The sequence below is a fragment of the Oncorhynchus masou genome, chromosome 10, assembly GCF_036934945.1.
Source record: "Oncorhynchus masou masou isolate Uvic2021 chromosome 10, UVic_Omas_1.1, whole genome shotgun sequence".
Taxonomy (NCBI): domain Eukaryota; kingdom Metazoa; phylum Chordata; class Actinopteri; order Salmoniformes; family Salmonidae; genus Oncorhynchus; species Oncorhynchus masou.
Window position 1 is genome coordinate 44,050,294 of NC_088221.1, and position 20,134 is coordinate 44,070,427.

Below are 20,134 nucleotides of genomic sequence, written 5' to 3' on the forward strand. Positions count from 1 at the left end.
ATATGACAGGAGATTTTCACCAGTTATAACAGACTGACCCTAGCCCCCCAGCACATAGACTATTGCAACATAGATACTGGAGACTGAGACAGGGGTGGGTCAGGGGACACTATGGTCCTGTCCAACAATACCTCCAGACAGGGCCAACCAGGCAGGATATAACCCCACCCACTTTGCCAAAGCACAGCCCCCACTCCGCTAGAGGGATATCAACAGACCACCAACTGACTACCCTGAGACAAGGCTGAGTATAGCCCATGAACATCTCCTCCTCCGACATGGTTAAACAATATCCCTATACTCTCACCAGTTTTAGCCTTAGCCAGCACCATCTTTAGATTAGCCTTTACGTCGGTAGCCCTGCCCCCTGGTAAACAGTGTATGGATGATTCTTTTTTTAAGTCTAATATTGCAGGTAATGGAGTCGCCAATGACTAGGGTTTACAATTTGTCAGAGCTAATGGTGGGAGGCTTCGGCGGCTCAGACCCCATAACGGGTTTTAGGAGACACCTGAGAAGGCTTGTCCTCTGACTCTGACTCGTTGCTTAAATTGCCCTTGCCTAACAATTGCATCTGAAGCTGTGCTTGCAACATGGCAATCCTCACTATAAGGCAATAGTTATCCTGTATATTATGAGTTCAGCGACTACGATTAGATTGTGTAACTGGTGTGAAATGGCTAGCTAGTGCACGCTAATATCCTTTCAATCGGTGACGTGTCACTTACTCTGAGACCTTGAAGTAGTTGTTTCCCTTGCGCTGCCAAGGCCGTGGCTTTTGTTGCGCGATAGGTAACGATGCTTCGAGGGTGTCAGTTGTTGATGTGTGCAGGGTGTCCCTGGTTCAAGCCTAGGTAGGGCGAGGAGAGGGACGGAGAACTATTACATTTGGTGCGTTGGCTGGGAATGTAACAGCATTGCTTCCTTACCTCTCCTCACCCTACCTAGGCTCGAACCAGGGACCCTCTGCATACATCAACAACAGTCACCCTCGAAGCATCGAGGAGAGGGATGGAAGCAATGCTGTGAGGCAGTCGATGTGTGCAGAGGGTCCCTGGTTCAAGCAATAACAGGCAAGGACTAGCAATAACTAACATTAGCAGCCCTCGGATGTTCAATATCTTGTTTTTGCTTATTTGTTTGTGCTCTGATTACACACAAGTATCAAGGCCAACATTTTACACAGTTGACTTCAGCCATGTGAAAAACTTTCCATAACAAAATATAGCTAGCTTCCTTTGCTTGTAGCTTGCCTCTCATCCGACTGGTGTTAGCTAGCTACTAGTGCTGTTGCTGCACAACCCAAGTGCTTTGGTCCGGTTTTAGAACTCTGAGATTTAGCTGAAAAGTTTATAGCATTGTCAGAAGTGCTTCAAAAAGGTAGCACATCATTGGTTCTAAATGGACACAAATTAGCATGTGAGAGCGATAAGATGTACATTTAATCAAAACTGTTGCCCCTACAAACTTATTCAGTCCGAAAGGTGGAAAGTCCAATGGTCACTTTATGGAAGCTGAAGTCTCGTTCTTATCTGGCGCCTAGATATTGAGCTAGGTCACGGAAATTATCATTTTTGCTAACTAACCTTTTTTTTAAAATCCGGTACAGGGTAACGGTCGCACAGCTCATGAGCAAAGGCATCAAGTTCATTTGCAAATGTACATCGACATTTCCTCCCAAACAATTCATCTTATTTCCATATAATTTGTTATTCCCTAAACCATTTTTATTCTATTCAGCTTTGTTTCAATTGAGTATCAATGTAAATTTGACATGATGAACAAAGGCAGAAGAATACTGGATATCAAGCTTTGATGCTGTGTAATCCGTTATCCCACAAAATACACTGTCAGAGTCAGGCAGTGTGACTTGAATAGCACCACTGTCACAACCCCCCCCCCCCCCCCATGACCACACTTCAAATTACTGTCATTACATTACTCATTACATCCCATTATATGGTCCCCACCCTCCCACCACCCTCCTGTGTTAAAAGTACAGTCTAAGAGCTGAGAGGCTGCTCCCTACAGGCCCATAGTGTCTCTCAGGCAGAGTCATGTTGTGTTGATAGAAGCCTATATCTATGCAGAGAACTGAGAGGATACTTCCTGCAGGCCTGTAGTGTCTCTCAGGCAGAGTCATGTTGTGGGACAGAAGACTGTAGCAGGGCCACTTACAGATGCTCCAGGAAATGAGCCCTGCGAGTCTAACTGACATCACTGAGGACTCATTGACACAATGCCATGGGATACCAAAAGATGCCCATGGCTCTAATCACATTCACTGTGCAGATTCTGTTTCTCTACATGTGGACCTAATTGTAATCCTGTGACTGGTCCAGATGGCAGCCCTCTGTCCTGGTGGGTGGACCAGAGTGGAGAGAGACGGACCTACTGGGGAGGCTTCCTGCCAGGTGTTCAGCAGTGTTCCTGCAGCCTGGAGGAGAACTGCATGGACATGAACTACTTCTGCAACTGTGATGCCGACACAGACTCATGGTAACTAAGCAAATATGTCTCTCTGTCTACTGTCCATCAATATGATTTAGCTACAAATTTTCTTGTGCTTGTCCATCTATATTTCTAAATTTTAGCAGTATTCAGTATATTACCTTGTGTCAGAGGGAGATTTTCTGGAAGAGACCAAATGTATCAGCTTAAGTGGGTCATGACAGTGGTGGGAGGGGTTCATCATTGTTTGATTCCTTCCACAGAGAGCATACTCTCGTGTCTGTCTATTGCAGGGCTAATGACACAGGAGTACTTTCTTACAAAGAGCACTTACCAGTGAGTGAGATCGTGATTGGAGACACCAACAGAACAGGCTCTGAGGCGCTCTACAGAATCGGCCCGCTGCGTTGTTATGGCGACAGTAGGTGAACTGTTTTATTTTGTAACATTTGGTCCCTTTGAACATCCTTGTTTTTCCAGGCAAAATGCTGAGTAACTATTGACTGTGTTCAAACTTAGAAGGTACGTGTATTTCCTGTTTTCTAGAGTCTGTGTGGAATGCAGCGTCCTTCTACCAGGAGTCATCCTACCTGCACTTCCCCACCCTCCAGGCAGAGCTCAGCGCTGACATCTCCTTCTACTTCAAGACCAGCGCTCCCTCAGGAGTCTTCCTGGAGAACGTGGGCCTCAAGGACTTCATCAGAGTGGAGCTCAGCTGTGAGTCTGTGGACCACACACACACACTCACACCAGCATGAGAATGCCACACACAGACACAAAACACACACTCCCACACACACACTCATACGCATACATGCACACACACACACATTCCAAGCAGACTTACACTTGATAATCCAAATTATAAGATGTATAATCAAGTACAATTACAGTCAACTTAGCTACAGCACTATATCATCAAGCTGTCAACTTAGTTACAGCACTATATCATCAAGCTGTCAACTTAGTTACAGCACTATATCATCAAGCTGTCAACTTAGTTAAAGCACTATATCATCAAGCTATCAACTTAGTTACAGCACTATATCATCAAGCTATCAACTTAGCTACAGCACTATATCATCAAGCTGTCAACTTAGCTACGGCACTATATCATCAAGCTGTCAACTTAGCTACAGCACTATATCATCAAGCTGTCAACTTAGCTACAGCACTATATCATCAAGCTGTCAACTTAGCTACAGCACTATATCATCAAGCTGTCAACTTAGCTACAGCACTATATCATCAAGCTGTCAACTTAGCTACAGCACTATATTATCAAGCTGTCAACTTAGCTACAGCACTATATCATCAAGCTGTCAACTTAGCTACAGCACTATATCATCAAGCTGTCAACTTAGCTACAGCACTATATCATCAAGCTGTCAACTTAGCTACAGCACTATATCATCAAGCTATCAACTTAGCTACAGAACTATATCATCAAGCTGTCAACTTAGCTACAGCAATATATCATCAAGCTGTCAACTTAGCTACAGCAGTATATCGTCAAGCTATCAACTTAGTTGCAGCGCTATATCATCTTGCCGTCAACTTAGCTTTGAAAAGAAATGTATAATTCCACTAAAAACAAGGTAATCAAATGGAGATCAGAAAATAAGCCATGTGCCAAGAGAAAAGGAGAGAGAGACAGCAACACAATTAGACCCAACCAAATCATGAGATAACAAAACGATAATTACTTGACATATTGGAAAGAATTAACAAAGAAAGTGAACAAACTAAAAACCTATTTGGCCCTAAACAGAGAGTACACCGTGGAAGAATACCTGACCACTGTGACTGACCGAAACTTAAGCAAAGCTTTGATTAGTGAGCATAGCCTTGCTATTGAGAAAGGCCGCCGTAGGCAGACCTGGCTCTCAAGAGAAGACAGGTTATTTGCACTCTGCCCACAAAATGAGGTGGAAACTGAGCTGCACTTCCTAACCTCCTGCCACGTGTATGACCATATTTCCCTCAGATTACACAGATCCACAAAGAATTTGAAAACAAACCCAATTTCTATCAAGTCCCATTTCTATTGGTTGAAATACCACAGTGTGCCATCACAGCAGCAAGATTTGTGACCTGTTGCCACAAGAAAAGGGCAACCAGTGAAGAACAAACATCATTGTAAATACAACCCATATTTATGTTTATTTATTTCCCCTTTTGTACTATTTGCACATAATATGTGATTTGTAATGTTTTTATTCAACATTTGTGAGTGTAATGTCTACTGTACATTTGTATTGTTTATTTCACTTTTGTTTATCTAGTTTACTTGCTTTGGCAATGTTAACATATGTTTCCTATGCCAATAAAGAACTTAAATTGAAATGAGAGAGAGAGAGGGAGAAAGAGAATGAATGTTGGAAGGATGAGGTTTCTGCGACCTGACTGTCAGCTTGTGTCCCTGTTCTGTTGCCTCAGCTCCGTCCGTGGTGACGTTCTCCTTTGACGTGGGAAACGGGCTGGTGGACCTGGCCGTCAAGTCCCACGTACCCCTGAATGACAGGCAGTGGCACTATGTGAGGGCGGAGCGCAGCGTGAAGGAGGCCTCCCTGCAGGTGGACCAGCTGCCCCTGCGCTTCCTGGAAGCTCCATCTGAAGGACACCTCCGCCTCCGGCTCAACAGCCAGCTGTTTGTGGGTAGGACTGGCCTCATAGTCTCATTCTCAACAGACAGCTGTTTGTGGGTAGGACTGGTCTCATAGTCTCAGTTTCAACAGCCAGCTGTTTGTGGGTAGGACTGGCCTCATAGTCTCAGTTTAAACAGCCAGCTGTTTGTGGGTAGGCCTGGCCTCACAGCCTTAGTTTCAGTTTCAGCAGCCAGCTTTTTGTGGGTAGGACTGGCCTGGCCTCACTGCCTTAGTCTCAGTTTAAACAGCAAGCTGTTTGTGGGTAGGCCTGGCCTCACTGCCTTAGTCTCAGTCTCAACAGCCAGCTGTTTGTGGGTAGGCCTGGCCTCACTGCCTTAGTCTCAGTTTAAACAGCAAGCTGTTTGTGGGTAGGACTGGCCTGGCCTCACTGCCTTAGTCTCAGTTTAAACAGCAAGCTGTTTGTGGGTAGGACTGGCCTGGCCTCACAGCCTTAGTCTCAGTTTAAACAGCAAGCTGTTTGTGGGTAGGCGTGGCCTCACTGCCTTAGTCTCAGTTTAAACAGCAAGCTGTTTGTGGGTAGGACTGGCCTGGCCTCACTGCCTTAGTCTCAGTTTAAACAGCAAGCTGTTTGTGGGTAGGACTGGCCTGGCCTCACAGCCTTAGTCTCAGTTTAAACAGCAAGCTGTTTGTGGGTAGGCGTGGCCTCACTGCCTTAGTCTCAGTCTCAACAGCCAGCTGTTCAAATCAAATCAAATGTATTTATATAGCCCTTCGTACATCAGCTGATATCTCAAAGTGCTGTATAGAAAACCAGCCTAAAACTCAAACAGCATGCAATGCAGGTGTAGAATCATGGTGGCTAGGAAAAACTGCCTAGAAGGCCAAAACCTAGGAAGAAACCTAGAGAAGAACCAGGCTATGAGGGGTGGCCAGTCCTCTTCTGGCTGTGCCGGACGGAGATTATAACAAAACATGGCCAAGATGTTCAAATGTTCATAAATGACTAGCATGGTCAAATAATAATAATCACAGGAGTTGGCGAGGGGGTAGCAAGTCAGCACCTCAGGAGCAAATGTCAGTTGGCTTTTCATAGCCGGTCATTGAGAGTATCTCTACCATTCGTGCTGTCTCTAGAGAGTTGCAAACAGCAGGTAGCACGCCCGGTGAACAGGTCAGGATTCCATAGCCGCATGCAGAACAGTTGAAACTGGAGCAGCAGCATGGCCAGGTGGACTTGGGACAGCAAGGAGTCATCATGCCAGGTGGTCCTGAGGCATGTTCCTAGGGCTCAGGTCCTCCGAGAGAGAGAAAGAAAGAGAGAAAGAGAATTAGAGAGAGCATACTTAAATTCAAACAGGACACCGGATTAGACGCGAGAAGTACTCCAGATATAACAAACCTACCCTAGCCCCCCATCACAAACTACTGCAGCATAAATACTGGAGGCTGAGACAGGAGGGGTCAGGAGACACTGTGGCCCCATCCGATGATACCTCCGGACAGAGCCAAACAGGAAGGATATAACCCCACACTTTGCCAAAGCACAGCCCCCACACCACTAGAGGGATATCTTCAACCACCAACTTACCATCCTGAGACAAGGTGACTCAACCCACTCAAGTGACGCACCCCTCCTAGGGACGGCATGAAAGAGCGCCAGTAAGTCAGTGACTCAGCCCCTGTAATAGGGTTAGAGGTAGAGAATCCCAGTGGAGAGAGGGGAACCGGCCAGGCAGAGACAGAGGGGAACCGGCCAGGCAGAGACAGCAAGGGCGGTTCGTTGCTCTAGAGCCTTTCCGTTCAACTTCACACTCCTGGGCCAGACTACACTCAATCATATGACCCACTAAAGAGATGAGTCTTCAGTAAAGACTTAAGGGTTGAGACCGAGTCTGCGTCTCTCACATGGGTAGGCAGACCATTTCATAAAAATGGAGCTCTATAGGTGAAAGCCCTGCCTCCAGCTGTTTGCTTAGAAATTCTAGGGACAATTAGGAGGCCTGCGTCTTGTGACCATGGCGTATGTGTAGGTATGTTCGGCAGGACCAAATCAGAAAGATAGGTAGGAGCAAGTCCATGTAATGTTTTGTAGGTTAGCAGTAATACCTTGAAATCAGCCCTTACCTTAACAGGAAGCCAGTGTAGGGAGGCTAGCACTGGAGTAATATGATCACATTTTTTGGTTCTTGTCAGGATTCTAGCAGCCATATTTAGCACTAACTGAAGTTTCTTTAGTGCTTTATCCGGGTAGCCAGAAAGTAGAGCATTGCAGTAGTCTAACCTAGAAGTGATAAAAGCATTGATTAATTATTCTGCATCATTTTTGGACAGAAAGTTTCTGATTTTTGCAATGTTACGTAGATGGAAAAAAGCTGCCCTTCAAACAGTCTTTGTGGGTAGGACTGGCCTGGTCTCATAGCCTTGGTCTCACGCTAAACAACCAACTGTTTGTGGGTAGGACTGCCTTTCTCATAGCCTTAGTTTCAGTCTCAATAGCCAGCTGTTTGTGGGTATGGCTGGCCTTAGTAATATAATTATAACCCCTCTTAGGAAATAATTTATTTCACTATGCAGACTTTAACAGTGGCCTTTCCCCTGACAAGTTCCACCAGAGATATACTATTGTCTTGGTACATTTGCTATTTTAGGATTTATGATAGCCTCAAATAGACAATAGGTCACAGTATGAATGATCATATTCATTATGATTATTTCACAGTCACTTTCTGCTTGTACCAAGGCATTACACACATGAATGGGTTTCCTATAAGACATTACCTATAAGCTTTCCCTGAGATTAAACCTTTGGTTGGCCATAAATCTTGATTTGTCATTCAAGCGCTTTACTGTTTCTTCTGCTTATAATGTTTGCAAAGGTCTGCCCAACACTTCATCCTAATAGCTGTTCTTCCATATTTGCATATAGTTAGTCTTAATGAGCTCCAGAGTTGTCTTACATACTTAAATCAAGGGTTGCAGTAAAGCAGTGGGCTTCTTTAGCCTCCCGGTGAGTTATTATGTATCACAACTAGACTACAAATGTGGTATAACATTGTTATAGGCATTATGAACTAGTTATAACCTGTGGTTCTTCCAGGGGGAACAGCAGCTAGTACTCAGTAGAATGTGATGCGTTATATACTAATTGTGTTATAACACTGTAATAAACATATGAACTAGTTATAACCTGTCGTCCCTCCTCCAGGGGGAACAGCAGCTAGGCAGAGGGGCTTCTTGGGTTGCATCAGAACTCTGACTATAAACGGTGTGACCTTTAACCTGGAGGAGCGGGCTAAGATGACCCCGGGGGTGAGCGCTGGCTGCCCCGGCCACTGCAGTGGCTCCAGCAGTCTCTGCCACAACAGCGGGAGGTGCATTGAGAAGAACAGCGGCTACGTCTGTGACTGCTCTCAGTCTGCCTATGGGGGGCCCTCCTGCAAGGAAGGTGTGTGATGATATGCCCCCCAAGAACTAGATGTAAATGGGTTCACTCATGATAGTAAATGGGTTCACTCATGATATTGTTGTTTGATGAATTATTGAATGGAAAAAAACACTTGACACAATGATCAAGACATAAGAAAAGGCTTACATTTCCAAATGAAGATGAATCATGTATCTAAGGTCCTCGTCATACTTCATGTATTATACAGTAGAATGATGACATTCATATGCAACCGGTACTGTACAGCTCTCCACTCCCCTGCCGAAAAGTCTTGGGTCTTCTTTTTCCTTGCCAGGTTTTGAGCCCTCCCAATCTAGAACAAAAAGTGCAACTCTTGAGCAAAAAACTGTGTGTGTCCACTGCCGCATGTGTGGGATTCTTGAATATGGTTCTCAGCTTTTTTTTCTCTGAACTACTGGATATACTTGTACCTGAGCCACTTGCAAGTTAAGGAAATTCTTACCTTCAATCATTCTTAAGAAAAAAAGCAATATTGACCTATCTTAACCCTTTTCTGTAGATGCTCCTTTATTTCCAGCATCTGCTCTTTTGTGGGTAGAGAGCCTTCAATTCTTTATTCTCTTTCCACTAAGTCATGATGACTTATTATGAAACTTAGTTATAAAAAAATAAAACTCGCTGAGATTGTGCTTAGACTGCTATATAATTATGTAATATATATATTTCCCATTAATTAATTTTGAGGAGAACGGGAGAAGAGAAAATAACAGAATGCTTTGAGGGGTATTCACTTTGCTCTTGAAGTGGAGGTGTTGAGATCAGTGGCTTTCAGAGTGTAGATTGTGCTCCATCTGAAAAGGAGATCAAATCTAGGCCTCCACTATCATGGAGCAGAGACACGTCTTTGACAAAGGGTGTAAAAACAGCTACAATTTGATTAACATTATTTGCTCTCAACAATTTATCTTTTGAATTCAGTGTATTGCAGTATGTCTGTCCAAATGATCCATCCTCTCTCCCTGTCCCTACAGAGGTGTCTGTGTCGTTTAACAGAGAGTCGTCGGTGACCTACACCTTCCAGGAGCCTTTCTCTGTGATGCAGAATAGGAGCTTCCAGGCCTCCAGTGTCTACAGAGGGAACAGCAGGGCCAGAGAGAACATGGCTTTCATCTTCATGACCACACAGAGCCCTGCCATGCTGCTCACTGTCAGCACCTTCAGCCAGCAGTACATAGCAGTCATCCTGGCACGCAACGGTAGGGACACCTCTACTACTCATTTATCAGTATTACAAATAATTTAATAATTTCTGAGGTGTCCATTTACACCTCATTGCATTTGGTAATATGAGTGAAACTCAATATGCTTCAAACATATTTCCAGATTTGTATTTGGACTCTGACGGGAAGAAGTTGGGACTCCACCAAGGCTTTAGTAAAGGGTGTTATAATGACTCCATTAGCTGGCAGAGGGCAACTCTAAAATCAGAATGTAATCTCATTATATGGAAGAGAGTGCTAACTATTGCATACTATTTACCCCAGCTGAGTGTTCTCTCCCATTGTACCGCACAGCAAAGAGCTGAAAACAACAACTTTCAACACAAAGAATGCAATTCGTTTCATAGAAAGATGGATATATAATCCCTTGACAAGTATGGAACAAGTAATGTGTCATGTTTAGAATATTTCCATCCATCAAATAACAGACAGGAATAAAAAATAACTAATTTAACCTTGACAGATCCAAGTTCAATGGCGCGTTTAAGCCTATTCTGCCTCATTCATAACAAAGCCTTGATCACGCACCTTAACCTCTAATCTGACAGCCTTCCAAGTTGTACAGAAAGCCCATCAGCATTGTGTTGAGTGACGCCCTGTGTTTCTTTGCTCTTTTGTTCAATCGGAACGCGTGGATGAATCACACCTTTGTAAATATGGGAGGATCAGGAGGACACTTCATCCACAGTAATCTCAGGCACCCGGGCTGTCAGGGGCTTCTCAAACACAACATAAATCCCTTCACCTACCGTGCTGGAATTGTAATATTGACCCAACTTCACTTGATAATGCAAAGCTCTCTGCCGCTCGGATCTAGTGTGGTATGTGTGTGGGAGGAACATTTGGTGCATATTGACATATTCAACACAGGGCAAAGAGTTTAGGCTGCTCCAGGATACATATTTATGTCTAAAGAGATTCAATAGAGAAGTCTATTTATAAATAAACTGCCAACACTCTTCATTGTATTTCAGTCATAATGCTATTTTTGTTAATAAGCTTATCTTAATGCCAAACTAATTTTTATTGATTGATATGAATTTAAAATAAAGGTTTGTAGGTGGAGGTGAGGTGAGCCACCTCATGAGATAAGTTTAGCTATTTAAATGTTATTCTCAAGCCTCCAGCTTGGGACAATCTCATCGGCACAGCTCATGGATAATGGCTGTATTCAAAGAACAAGGCAATATTGTTTACAAATCACCATGAGGGCAATTGTTTCAATTATTTCAAAATATGATTTCATGTTGGTGCATACTTTAGCCCAAATGGTAACTGGAGCTATTTCAACAGTCCTCACATTGACTTCAATGCGTGACTTTAACAAGTCCAATAGTCAACAACTTAATGTAGGTTTAAGATCTTTCAGTGCATAGTTTTCACCCAGTTTGTGTTGTGGTCTATAGGGAGTCTACAGATCTGGTACCATCTCCATGTGGACAGGAGGCCAGATGTGTTCAGTCCCAGACCCTCCAGTCTGGCAGACGGACGCCTCCACCGTATCAGAATCCACCGTGAGGGAAAAGACGTCTACCTACAGGTGAGCAAAGGATATATTTACAAAAGGTGTAGATCCTGTGCACTGTAATTCCATCACTACATATGGGCACGTCAATCCTCATTAATAACCCCCATAAATATTTGTCTAGTGGAGTATTTGCATATGGTCTCAGTGATCCTTGTCCCAGAGTCTGTGTTAGAGCAGGGGTACTCGATTATTACCCTTTGAGGTCCGTATCCTGCTGGTTATCTGTTCTATCAGATAAGTAATTGCACCCTCCTTGTGTTCCAGGTCTAAACCAGTCCCTGATTAGCAGCAATGAAAAAAACGCAGTGGCACTAACTTTGAGGTCCAGAGTTTGAGGGTATTAGAGATACAAAACAGCAAAATACTGATCCTCGTTTATTTAAGAGGAGACATTTTAAAAAGTTTTCTCCTAAAGGGTTTTTAAATGACATGTTCTACTCTGATTAGCCATTATCTCCTGTATTCCTGACCCTGAAAAATGTCTCCTCCGTATGTATTGACAGATAAACACACCCCTTTAAAAACATTCAGAGTCAAAGAAAGATCCAACCCTTGGTTTTCTTCGGCGCTCTCTGAGCTCATTCAAATGAGATAATCAGGCCTGGGCCAAAGCAAGGAAAACTGAATCTGTAGTAGACTTGCAATCTTTCAGGCAATTGAGAAACATATGTACTATCTTGATGAAGAAAGCTAAATCAAGCCACCTTTTTTAGCTCTATCTCTGACTCTGCTGGGGATCCTTCTAAATTTTTGAAAACAGTAAATGCACTGAAGCATATACATTAATCTTCTTTCCTGCCTAAGCAAGTTCTGTCTGACTCTAGCATCCTAACAGAGAAGAATGGGATAAAGTATGTTTTTATACATCATTTTATCTCGGCAGGCTTTTTATTTGAGATAAACTGTGGTTTAATTGACCCTGGACAGTCAATTGACTGCTCTTCCATCTGCCAGCCTCTAGCTGACTCAATGGTTAAACCATCAACTTCTAGTGAATCTTTGTTTTCATTTCAACAATTTACTTTTTGTGAATTATTAACTGGGGCTGACATGCCTGATTGCTCAATCATTAACCCATATGATTTACCTGACAATTATATCTAGTACTCCAAGGTTTAGAGGACGGCCCATGTACTCCCCCTTCAGAAAGGTGACCTTTGTGACCTAATTCATTATTGCCCTATTTCTAAACTTAGCTAAAATATTATAGTCCTTGATTAACTCTCAGCTAAGATCTTACTTATCTTTGAAATGCATTTAAATTGTACATCAGTCGGGCTTTAGACCAGGTCATAGCACTATCTCTATGCATCCCTAGTTATAAATGATGTGGTTGACTTTATGGATAAAAGGCAACATTGTGCTTGTAACGGCGTTCTTCGTTTGTTGAAAGAGAGTCGGACCGAAATGCAGCGTGTTGGTTACTCATGTTTTTAATGAATGAATCGCGGTACATGAAATAACTGATATAAATAAATAACAACAAAAACGGAACGTGAAACCTAATTACAGCCTATCTGGTGAAACTACACAGAGACAGGAACAATCACCCACGAAATACACAGTGAAACCCAGGCTACCTAAATACGGTTCCCAATCAGAGACAACGAGAATCACCTGACTCTGATTGAGAACCGCCTCAGGCAGCCAAGCCTATACTAAACACACCCCTAATCAACCACAATCCCAATGCCTACAAAAACCCCAATACGACAACTTAATAACATAAACCCATGTCACACCCTGGCCTGACCAACTAAACTAATTAACTAAAACACAAAATACTAAGACCAAGGCGTGACAGTGCTGCACTTCTTCATGGACCTGTCAAATGCTTTCGATACTGTTGATCACTCACAAGCTTTCCTCAATTGGCTTAGACCAGGCTGCATGTAAATTGTCTAAAAATGACTTGACAAATAGAACTCATTGTGTATCTACTGATACAAATTGAATTTTATAATGCATATTGATGAGTTAGGAAGCTGAGAATTAAATTGGGCTTCTATGGAAATAGGTCCTGCCTCTCGCTAAATAGTAGAAAGCAGATTATTCAGTCAACATGGCGACATCATCTATGGCGACGTCATCTGCCACTTCATTAAAGTATTGAGAAGCCGTTTATCATAGCGCACTGTGCTTTATTATGGGCAAAAGTTTTATTACTCATCACTGCATTCTCTACCAGAAATTTGGCTGGCCCTCTTTGATGTCACGTAGGTTGATACATTGCTATGTTTTCATTTAAAAATCTCTTTTACAAAAACTGTACCTACTGTAACATATTTACTAAACTTTAGACATACAAGTTACCATCTCAGGGATGGTTCACGCTGGATATTCCTTTGGTCTCTACTGAGACAGGTAAATCCAGCTTTTAGGTTTTTTTGCAGCTTATTTGTGGAACAATCTTCAACATGTTCTTAAATGTGATGTTCTGCTGCCTCTAGGTCAATTCAGAAAGCTGATTGAGGACCTTAATACTGATGAATGTGATGTTCTGCTGCCTCTAGGTCAATTCAGAAAGCTGATTGAGGACCTTATTACTGATGAATGTGATGTTGTGCTGCCTCTAGGTCAATTCAGAAAGCTGATTGAGGACCTTATTACTGACGAATGTGATGTTCTGGTGCCTCTAGGTCCATTCAGAAAGCTGATTGAGGACCTTATTACTGATGAATGTGATGTTCTGCTGCCTCTAGGTCCATTCAGAAAGCTGATTGAGGACCTTATTACTGATGAATGTGATGTTCTGGTGCCTCTAGGTCAATTCAGAAAGCTGATTGAGGACCTTATTACTGATGAAAGTGTTTGTTCTGGTGCCTCTAGGTCCATTCAGAAAGCTGATTGAGGACCTTATTACTGATGAATGTGATGTTCTGGTGCCTCTAGGTCCATTCAGAAAGCTGATTGAGGACCTTATTACTGATGAATGTGATGTTCTGGTGCCTCTAGGTCAATTCAGAAAGCTGATTGAGGACCTTATTACTGATGAAAGTGTTTGTTCTGGTGCCTCTAGGTCCATTCAGAAAGCTGATTGAGGACCTTATTACTGATGAATGTGATGTTCTGGTGCCTCTAGGTCCATTCAGAAAGCTGATTGAGGACCTTATTACTGATGAAAGTGTTTGTTCTTTATGACCGTGTTTTTCTTTCTGCTTGCATTTTTGTATTTACATTTTGATGTGTGTATTTTCTGTCATCTATGTCATTTAAGGGCTCATCTGTAAAATAGACATGGTCTCGGTCTCCCTGACAAATAAAGTTTAAATAAAAACATTTAACAAATGTATACCGCTATGAGAGTGCATTGGTACTACAGTAAACGACAGCCATTTAGATGAAAGAATGTCATACTCAATCCATAATGTATTGAAATGTAAAATGGATTTGTAATTCCTGTAATCCTCCCTATTATTTGATTATTTTTCACTTTCCCTCAGATCGACCAGGACATCCACAGGAAGTACACCCTGTCATCTGATGCAGAGTTGATCTTAATCAGATCCTTGACTTTGGGCATAGTCATCGGTAAGCCTTCCAATGAAATTCTACTGCCATGCAGGGAGCTATTTTGAATAATGGAAGGTGGAGGACCATTTAGTGGAACCATACTATGATACTGAAGAAGTTTAGGTTTTTCACATGTTCTGTTTTTGACTTAATGTTCAAATGCTCATAACAATTTCCCGTTCATACCCCGTCTCAGAACAGCTTTTGGAATCGCAGATTTAAAGATTTTGACCATCATTGCTGAAAGATGATTATTTTTTATATCCCTCACTGCTGTTGCCATAGAAACATGTATATTTAATTCTGGATGGAAATAATGGTGAACCTAATAAAGGCTGAATAAAGATTAATTGATGGGACCTAAAATGGTGCTGTTTGAAAGCACAGAAATGTCTTAAACAATAACCTAGACAGAAAGCAAACTCTCTCACCTCCTCTGCCTCTCTTTCCCGCTCTAATGAAGATCTATTAAAAATGCTCTGCATACATATCTTCCCCAATGACTCATTTGTACATCATGAAGTATGTTTTGTAATTTTTTGTTTTTAGTGGGAGACTGCTGCTATAATGCTTCAATGTTAATTCTGTATAACAGGAGGTGAGAATTTTGATGAGGAAGTGATGCAGGCAGGATCTAAGGGCTTCATTGGCTGCCTGTCCTCCGTCCAGTTCAATCACATGGCTCCACTGAAGGCAGCGCTACTGAACCGTGGCAGCTCATTGGTCAGTGTACGGGGTCACCTGGTGGAGTCTAACTGTGGGGCTCCCGCTGACTCAACAACCTCACACCCACTCTCAGGTAAGTGCTGCTGTTGTAAAACACAGTCTCCACTCAGCTAACTGGATAAAGCAAGTAAATGAGTTCCTTTACTCTGCCACAGCTGTTCAGCTTTCACAGCGGAAGCCATTTGGAGCTGTGTGGAATCGATTGTGGATGTTCCCAGTCTCGCCTCCTGCGTAAAGCATCATTATTACATTTCAGATGAATCAGGAATGAGTCGACAATGAGCTGAAGCCTGCCAGCCTGATGGAACTTTTGTTTTTCATTGTTTACGCAGTTAAACAAATAAGTTATCTTCTGCCACATACACCCTGTTGAGGAACATCCATTTTGCTGCACAGCTCATTCACTCATTACTGAAAGATAATGAATGGGCCTTTCTTTCTTCCCTGCCAGATCAAGCTGCGAAAACAAACAAAGATAATGTCAGCCTGCATGACTCGGCAGTCATAGGAGGTTTGTTTCTCTATTTTATCTTAATTTATTGTTTCGGTGTTAATATGAATCTAGTCCCAGATGTCACTTTGTTTCACTGTCTTTCTTCCTCTCTCTCTCTTCCTCTCTCTCTTCCTCTCTCTCTCTTCCTCTCTCTCTCTCTTCCTCTCTCTCTCTCTTCCTCTCTCTCTCTTCCTCTCTCTCTCTTACCTCACAATGGATGTCCCTCTGAAGTTTTTTTGTGAATGGGGTTCCTCATTGTTTGGGGTGGCAGGGTAGCCTAGTGGTTAGAGCATTGGACTAGTAACCAAAAGGTTACAAGTTCAAACCCCCGAGCTGGTAAGGTACAAATCTGTCATTCTACCCCTGAACAGGCAGTTAACCCACTAGGCAGTCATTCTAAATAAGAATTTGTTCTTAACTGACTTGCCTGGTAAAATAAAATAAATTGTTAAAGCTGCAATATGTAACTTTTTGGGCGACCCAACCAAATTCACACAGAAATGTGTGTTTATAGATCTGTCATTCTCATTGAAAGCAAGTCTAAGAGGTGGTAGATATGTTCTATGTGAACTATTTCTATGCTTCCCATTCTTTCGTAACGTTTTTGCATCTTTTACTTCCAGTTTTGTACACCAGCTTCAAACAGCTGAAAATACAATTATTTTTGGTTATGGAAAATATGTTTCACAGCAGTGTAGATGGTACAATGATGATACACTGTAATTGCTTGTTTTGTCACATATACAGTTCAAAAGTGCTGGACACACAACTAGCTATATACATGTAGAAAAATAGGGGGGAATGGGACTATTAAGCAAACTATTCGAATTTTAGCAACCAGGTAATGGCGCAGCGATTTCTGCATAGTGCATTTTTAAGTCCAGGATAACTTATTTCTAATAAATTGAGACGTACCATGATATGAGTCATGACCCCAGCCCCCCTCAGATGTTATAACTAAAATGGCTGCCCTTGCTCCCCCGCAGGTGTGGTGTCAGCAGTAGTCTTCATCACTCTGTGTGTAGTGGTGGTGATGACCCTTTTCCTGTACCAGCACCGGCAGGCCCGGAGAGACACCAGCATCAAGGAGAAGGAGCACCAAACCAACCTGGAAATAGCCTGCCGGAGAGGAGCAGCCTACCAGGCAGAACCAGCCTACCGGACAGAGTGCCACCTCCATGACAGTCATAGCTCCACCCTCAGGGACAACAGGGAGTACTATATCTGACCACAGTGTCCAGCCAAGCCTTCTAGCCATCGCTGCTTACCTCTCTTCTGTTTTGTCTAGCTGTCTGCACAGGAGGAGGCAGCCTTTTTCCTCCCTCCTCTGGGGTAGAAATTAAGAATTCCTTCTCCTTTAGGGAACTGTGGGAATATCCTGATGGGGAATTTCTTCCCGTTTCTGTGTAGATACTCCGTAGGACGGAACTTGTAGCTGCAAATATGTTGACCGGCCGGCTCACAAATGGTGGTGATGGGACAGGAAAACAGTGCCATGAGAGATTGAAGCATATGGATATGGTGCAATGGATTTATCCAATGACAGAAATACAAAAAGCCTGGAAAGATTAGAATATTCAATGTTATGGGAAAAGTGGGCAATGTTATGGGACGAGTGGTCAATGTTATGGGAAGAGTGGGTAATGTTATGGGAAGAGTGGGCAATGTTATGGTAAAAGTGGTCAATGTTATGGGAAGAGTGGTCAATGTTATGGGAAGAGTGGTCAATGTTATGGGAAGAGTGAGCAATGTTATGGGAAGAGTGGTCAATGTTGTGGAAGAGTGGTCAATGTTATGGGAAGAGTGGTCAATGTTATGGGAAGAGTGGTCAATGTTATGGGAAGAGTGGTCAATGTTATGGGAAGAGTGGTCAATGTTATGGGAAGAGTGAGCAATGTTATGGGAAGAGTGGGCAATGTTATGGGAAGAGTGGTCAATGTTGTGGAAGAGTGGGCAATGTTATGGGAAGAGTGGTCAATGTTATGGGAAGAGTGGTCAATGTTATGGGAAGACTGGTCAATGTTATGGGAAGACTGGTCAATGTTATGGGAAGAGTGGTCAATGTTATGGGAAGAGTGGTCAATGTTATGGGAAAAGTGGGCAATGTTATGGGAAAAGTGGGCAATGTTATGGGAAAGGGGGGCAATGTTATGGGAAAGGGGGGCAATGTTATGGGAAAAAGCCAGAATGATGTAGATTGCCAAGATTAAACTATCCCACTGTCGTGTGTGGAGGAAATCTCCCGACGCACAGAAACTACACACAGATGCACTTACTCCATTTCAAATACTTAAGAAAAGGACGAGAAGTTCAACAGCTTTCACATCTGTGCCATTGATGTAATACAGATGGTCAATACAGAGTGGCTTGCCTTCAGAGGGCAGGGGGACTATTCAGCCACCATTTTGATGGTAATTACAGTAACGCGGTGCAGTGCTCTGGGAATGGTTGAAAAGGCTCAATGCAAAGGCCTTCTTAGATAACATAATATTAAATAACACATTGGAGTAAGAGAAGTATTGTTTTACTGATTTTGATAATGCAGTGATTAATTAAGATTAAATACAAAAAGTTATATATTTAAATTTCATTAAAACCCTAAATAAAGCCATTTAAAAATTACATCAATACAAGAGACAGGTGCCTGGACCGGTTTCCTACATTTTTCTTTGGAAAGTTCGATTGAAAATCATTGTTCTTTCTGCCCAATGTTCTTGAGGTTTCTATGCCGTAGGCTAGGCTGCTTTGTATTGCTGCAAGGAAGATAATGTAAAAAGAACCCAGCTGACTGGAACATCTGCTAGCTGTCCCCTAGCAAGAGAACCAACCCATCACATCCCACTCAAGTGGCTGCCGGCCAAGGGTTAGAAGAGTCTTCAAAGAGCTGCCATATACAAAGCTTTAGTTGTTCCTCATCTTCTCATAAGCTCTTTGTCTTTTCTTTGTACGTTTCATTGTTTCGTTTGGATTGTTTCCTCAAGCAGCCATTTGTTCTGGCACACCTTTGATCCTGGTCATGCATTGGTGATCATTTTATATCTTATTTCTTATTTGAAGTTTGTAATTCATTGCTTTTGTACTGATTGTCAACAGTATCCCTATGTTAGATCTACATTATAAGGTGATTAGTGTTTACTAGTATTGGATGATGGATGTGGATGCTCAGCTTAGTTTTATTTTCCACCTAAAATGAAGAGGGAAAGTATCATCAGTGCACAATAACCCGGTTTGACAGTTTAGAAACAATAAAAACAGAGAATGGCTGAGGTATTGCCTGAAAACATTTTTCTTTCAAATTAAAGTGTCCTTGAAAGCAAGTTATAATTAACCTCTGAGACTCCTATTTGTACTTGTTGATATTGTGATTACTTTGAGGGCCAATTTTGTATGGCTATAATTGTACAGGTATATTATGTTTAATAAAACCAAACATTCTTTTTGAAAAATAATTAATATTTTCCAGATGTTTCGTGCTACATAACCTCTATCACAACCATTCTCTTTCTTCCGTTCACATACATTTTTGGGGCTTTGAATACGGTATGTGTGTTTGCATTTGTTGGTACATGTGTGTATAAGCATGTACAGACCAAGGATGGGTGGTGCTGTGGATTCTGATGAAGTAGAAACATTCATTACGTGGTGTGAAACTACGTCCCGTCTTCCTCCAAACGTTGTTAAGGTAATTAGGGTACAAAATGGAATCTGACCTAATTCAATCACAAAGCCAGAACATTAAATTTCTTCGATGTCAGAACTGTAGTTGTGGAACATTTTATTGTGTCTCTTTTTTTTGTGACCACATTTATATATTTTTCTGTGATTTCTTTGTTGGGGGTGTGGGGGGTTAAAGGTACAATCGACACATCATTTGCTACTCAGTTAATATCGTATTTACCTGTAGGCTGCCACTCCAAAAGAAAATAAAACATTTATAAAAAAAGAACAAAAATACTAAGTATTGATCATTATGATTGTATTAAATAGTTTACATTTAGTATGTAAAGGAAAAAAAACTAAAATTAGAGAGCCAACCTCCCAACCCCAACCATCCATCCATCCAACCCCACCCATCCATCCATCCAACCCCATCCATCCATCCATCCAACCCCACCCATCCATCCAACC

At 42.3% G+C, this 20,134-nt stretch overlaps 1 protein-coding gene across 1 annotated transcript in view; it reads left to right on the forward strand.

Annotated features, from left to right (window-relative positions):
• The window catches only part of LOC135547660 (contactin-associated protein-like 5), a 131,768-nt gene extending 112,313 nt beyond the window's left edge, over positions 1-19,455 (forward strand). The window contains exons 14-24 of the mRNA XM_064976848.1: positions 2,343-2,499; positions 2,745-2,872; positions 2,998-3,168; positions 4,891-5,109; positions 8,266-8,505; positions 9,498-9,722; positions 11,153-11,286; positions 14,718-14,805; positions 15,383-15,586; positions 15,965-16,024; positions 16,993-19,455. Of these exons, the coding sequence (XP_064832920.1) occupies positions 2,343-2,499; positions 2,745-2,872; positions 2,998-3,168; positions 4,891-5,109; positions 8,266-8,505; positions 9,498-9,722; positions 11,153-11,286; positions 14,718-14,805; positions 15,383-15,586; positions 15,965-16,024; positions 16,993-17,234 (1,868 nt within the window). The 3' untranslated portion in view covers positions 17,235-19,455. The remainder of the gene's footprint in view (positions 1-2,342; positions 2,500-2,744; positions 2,873-2,997; positions 3,169-4,890; positions 5,110-8,265; positions 8,506-9,497; positions 9,723-11,152; positions 11,287-14,717; positions 14,806-15,382; positions 15,587-15,964; positions 16,025-16,992) is intronic.
• The last annotated feature ends 679 nt before the right edge of the window (positions 19,456-20,134 follow it).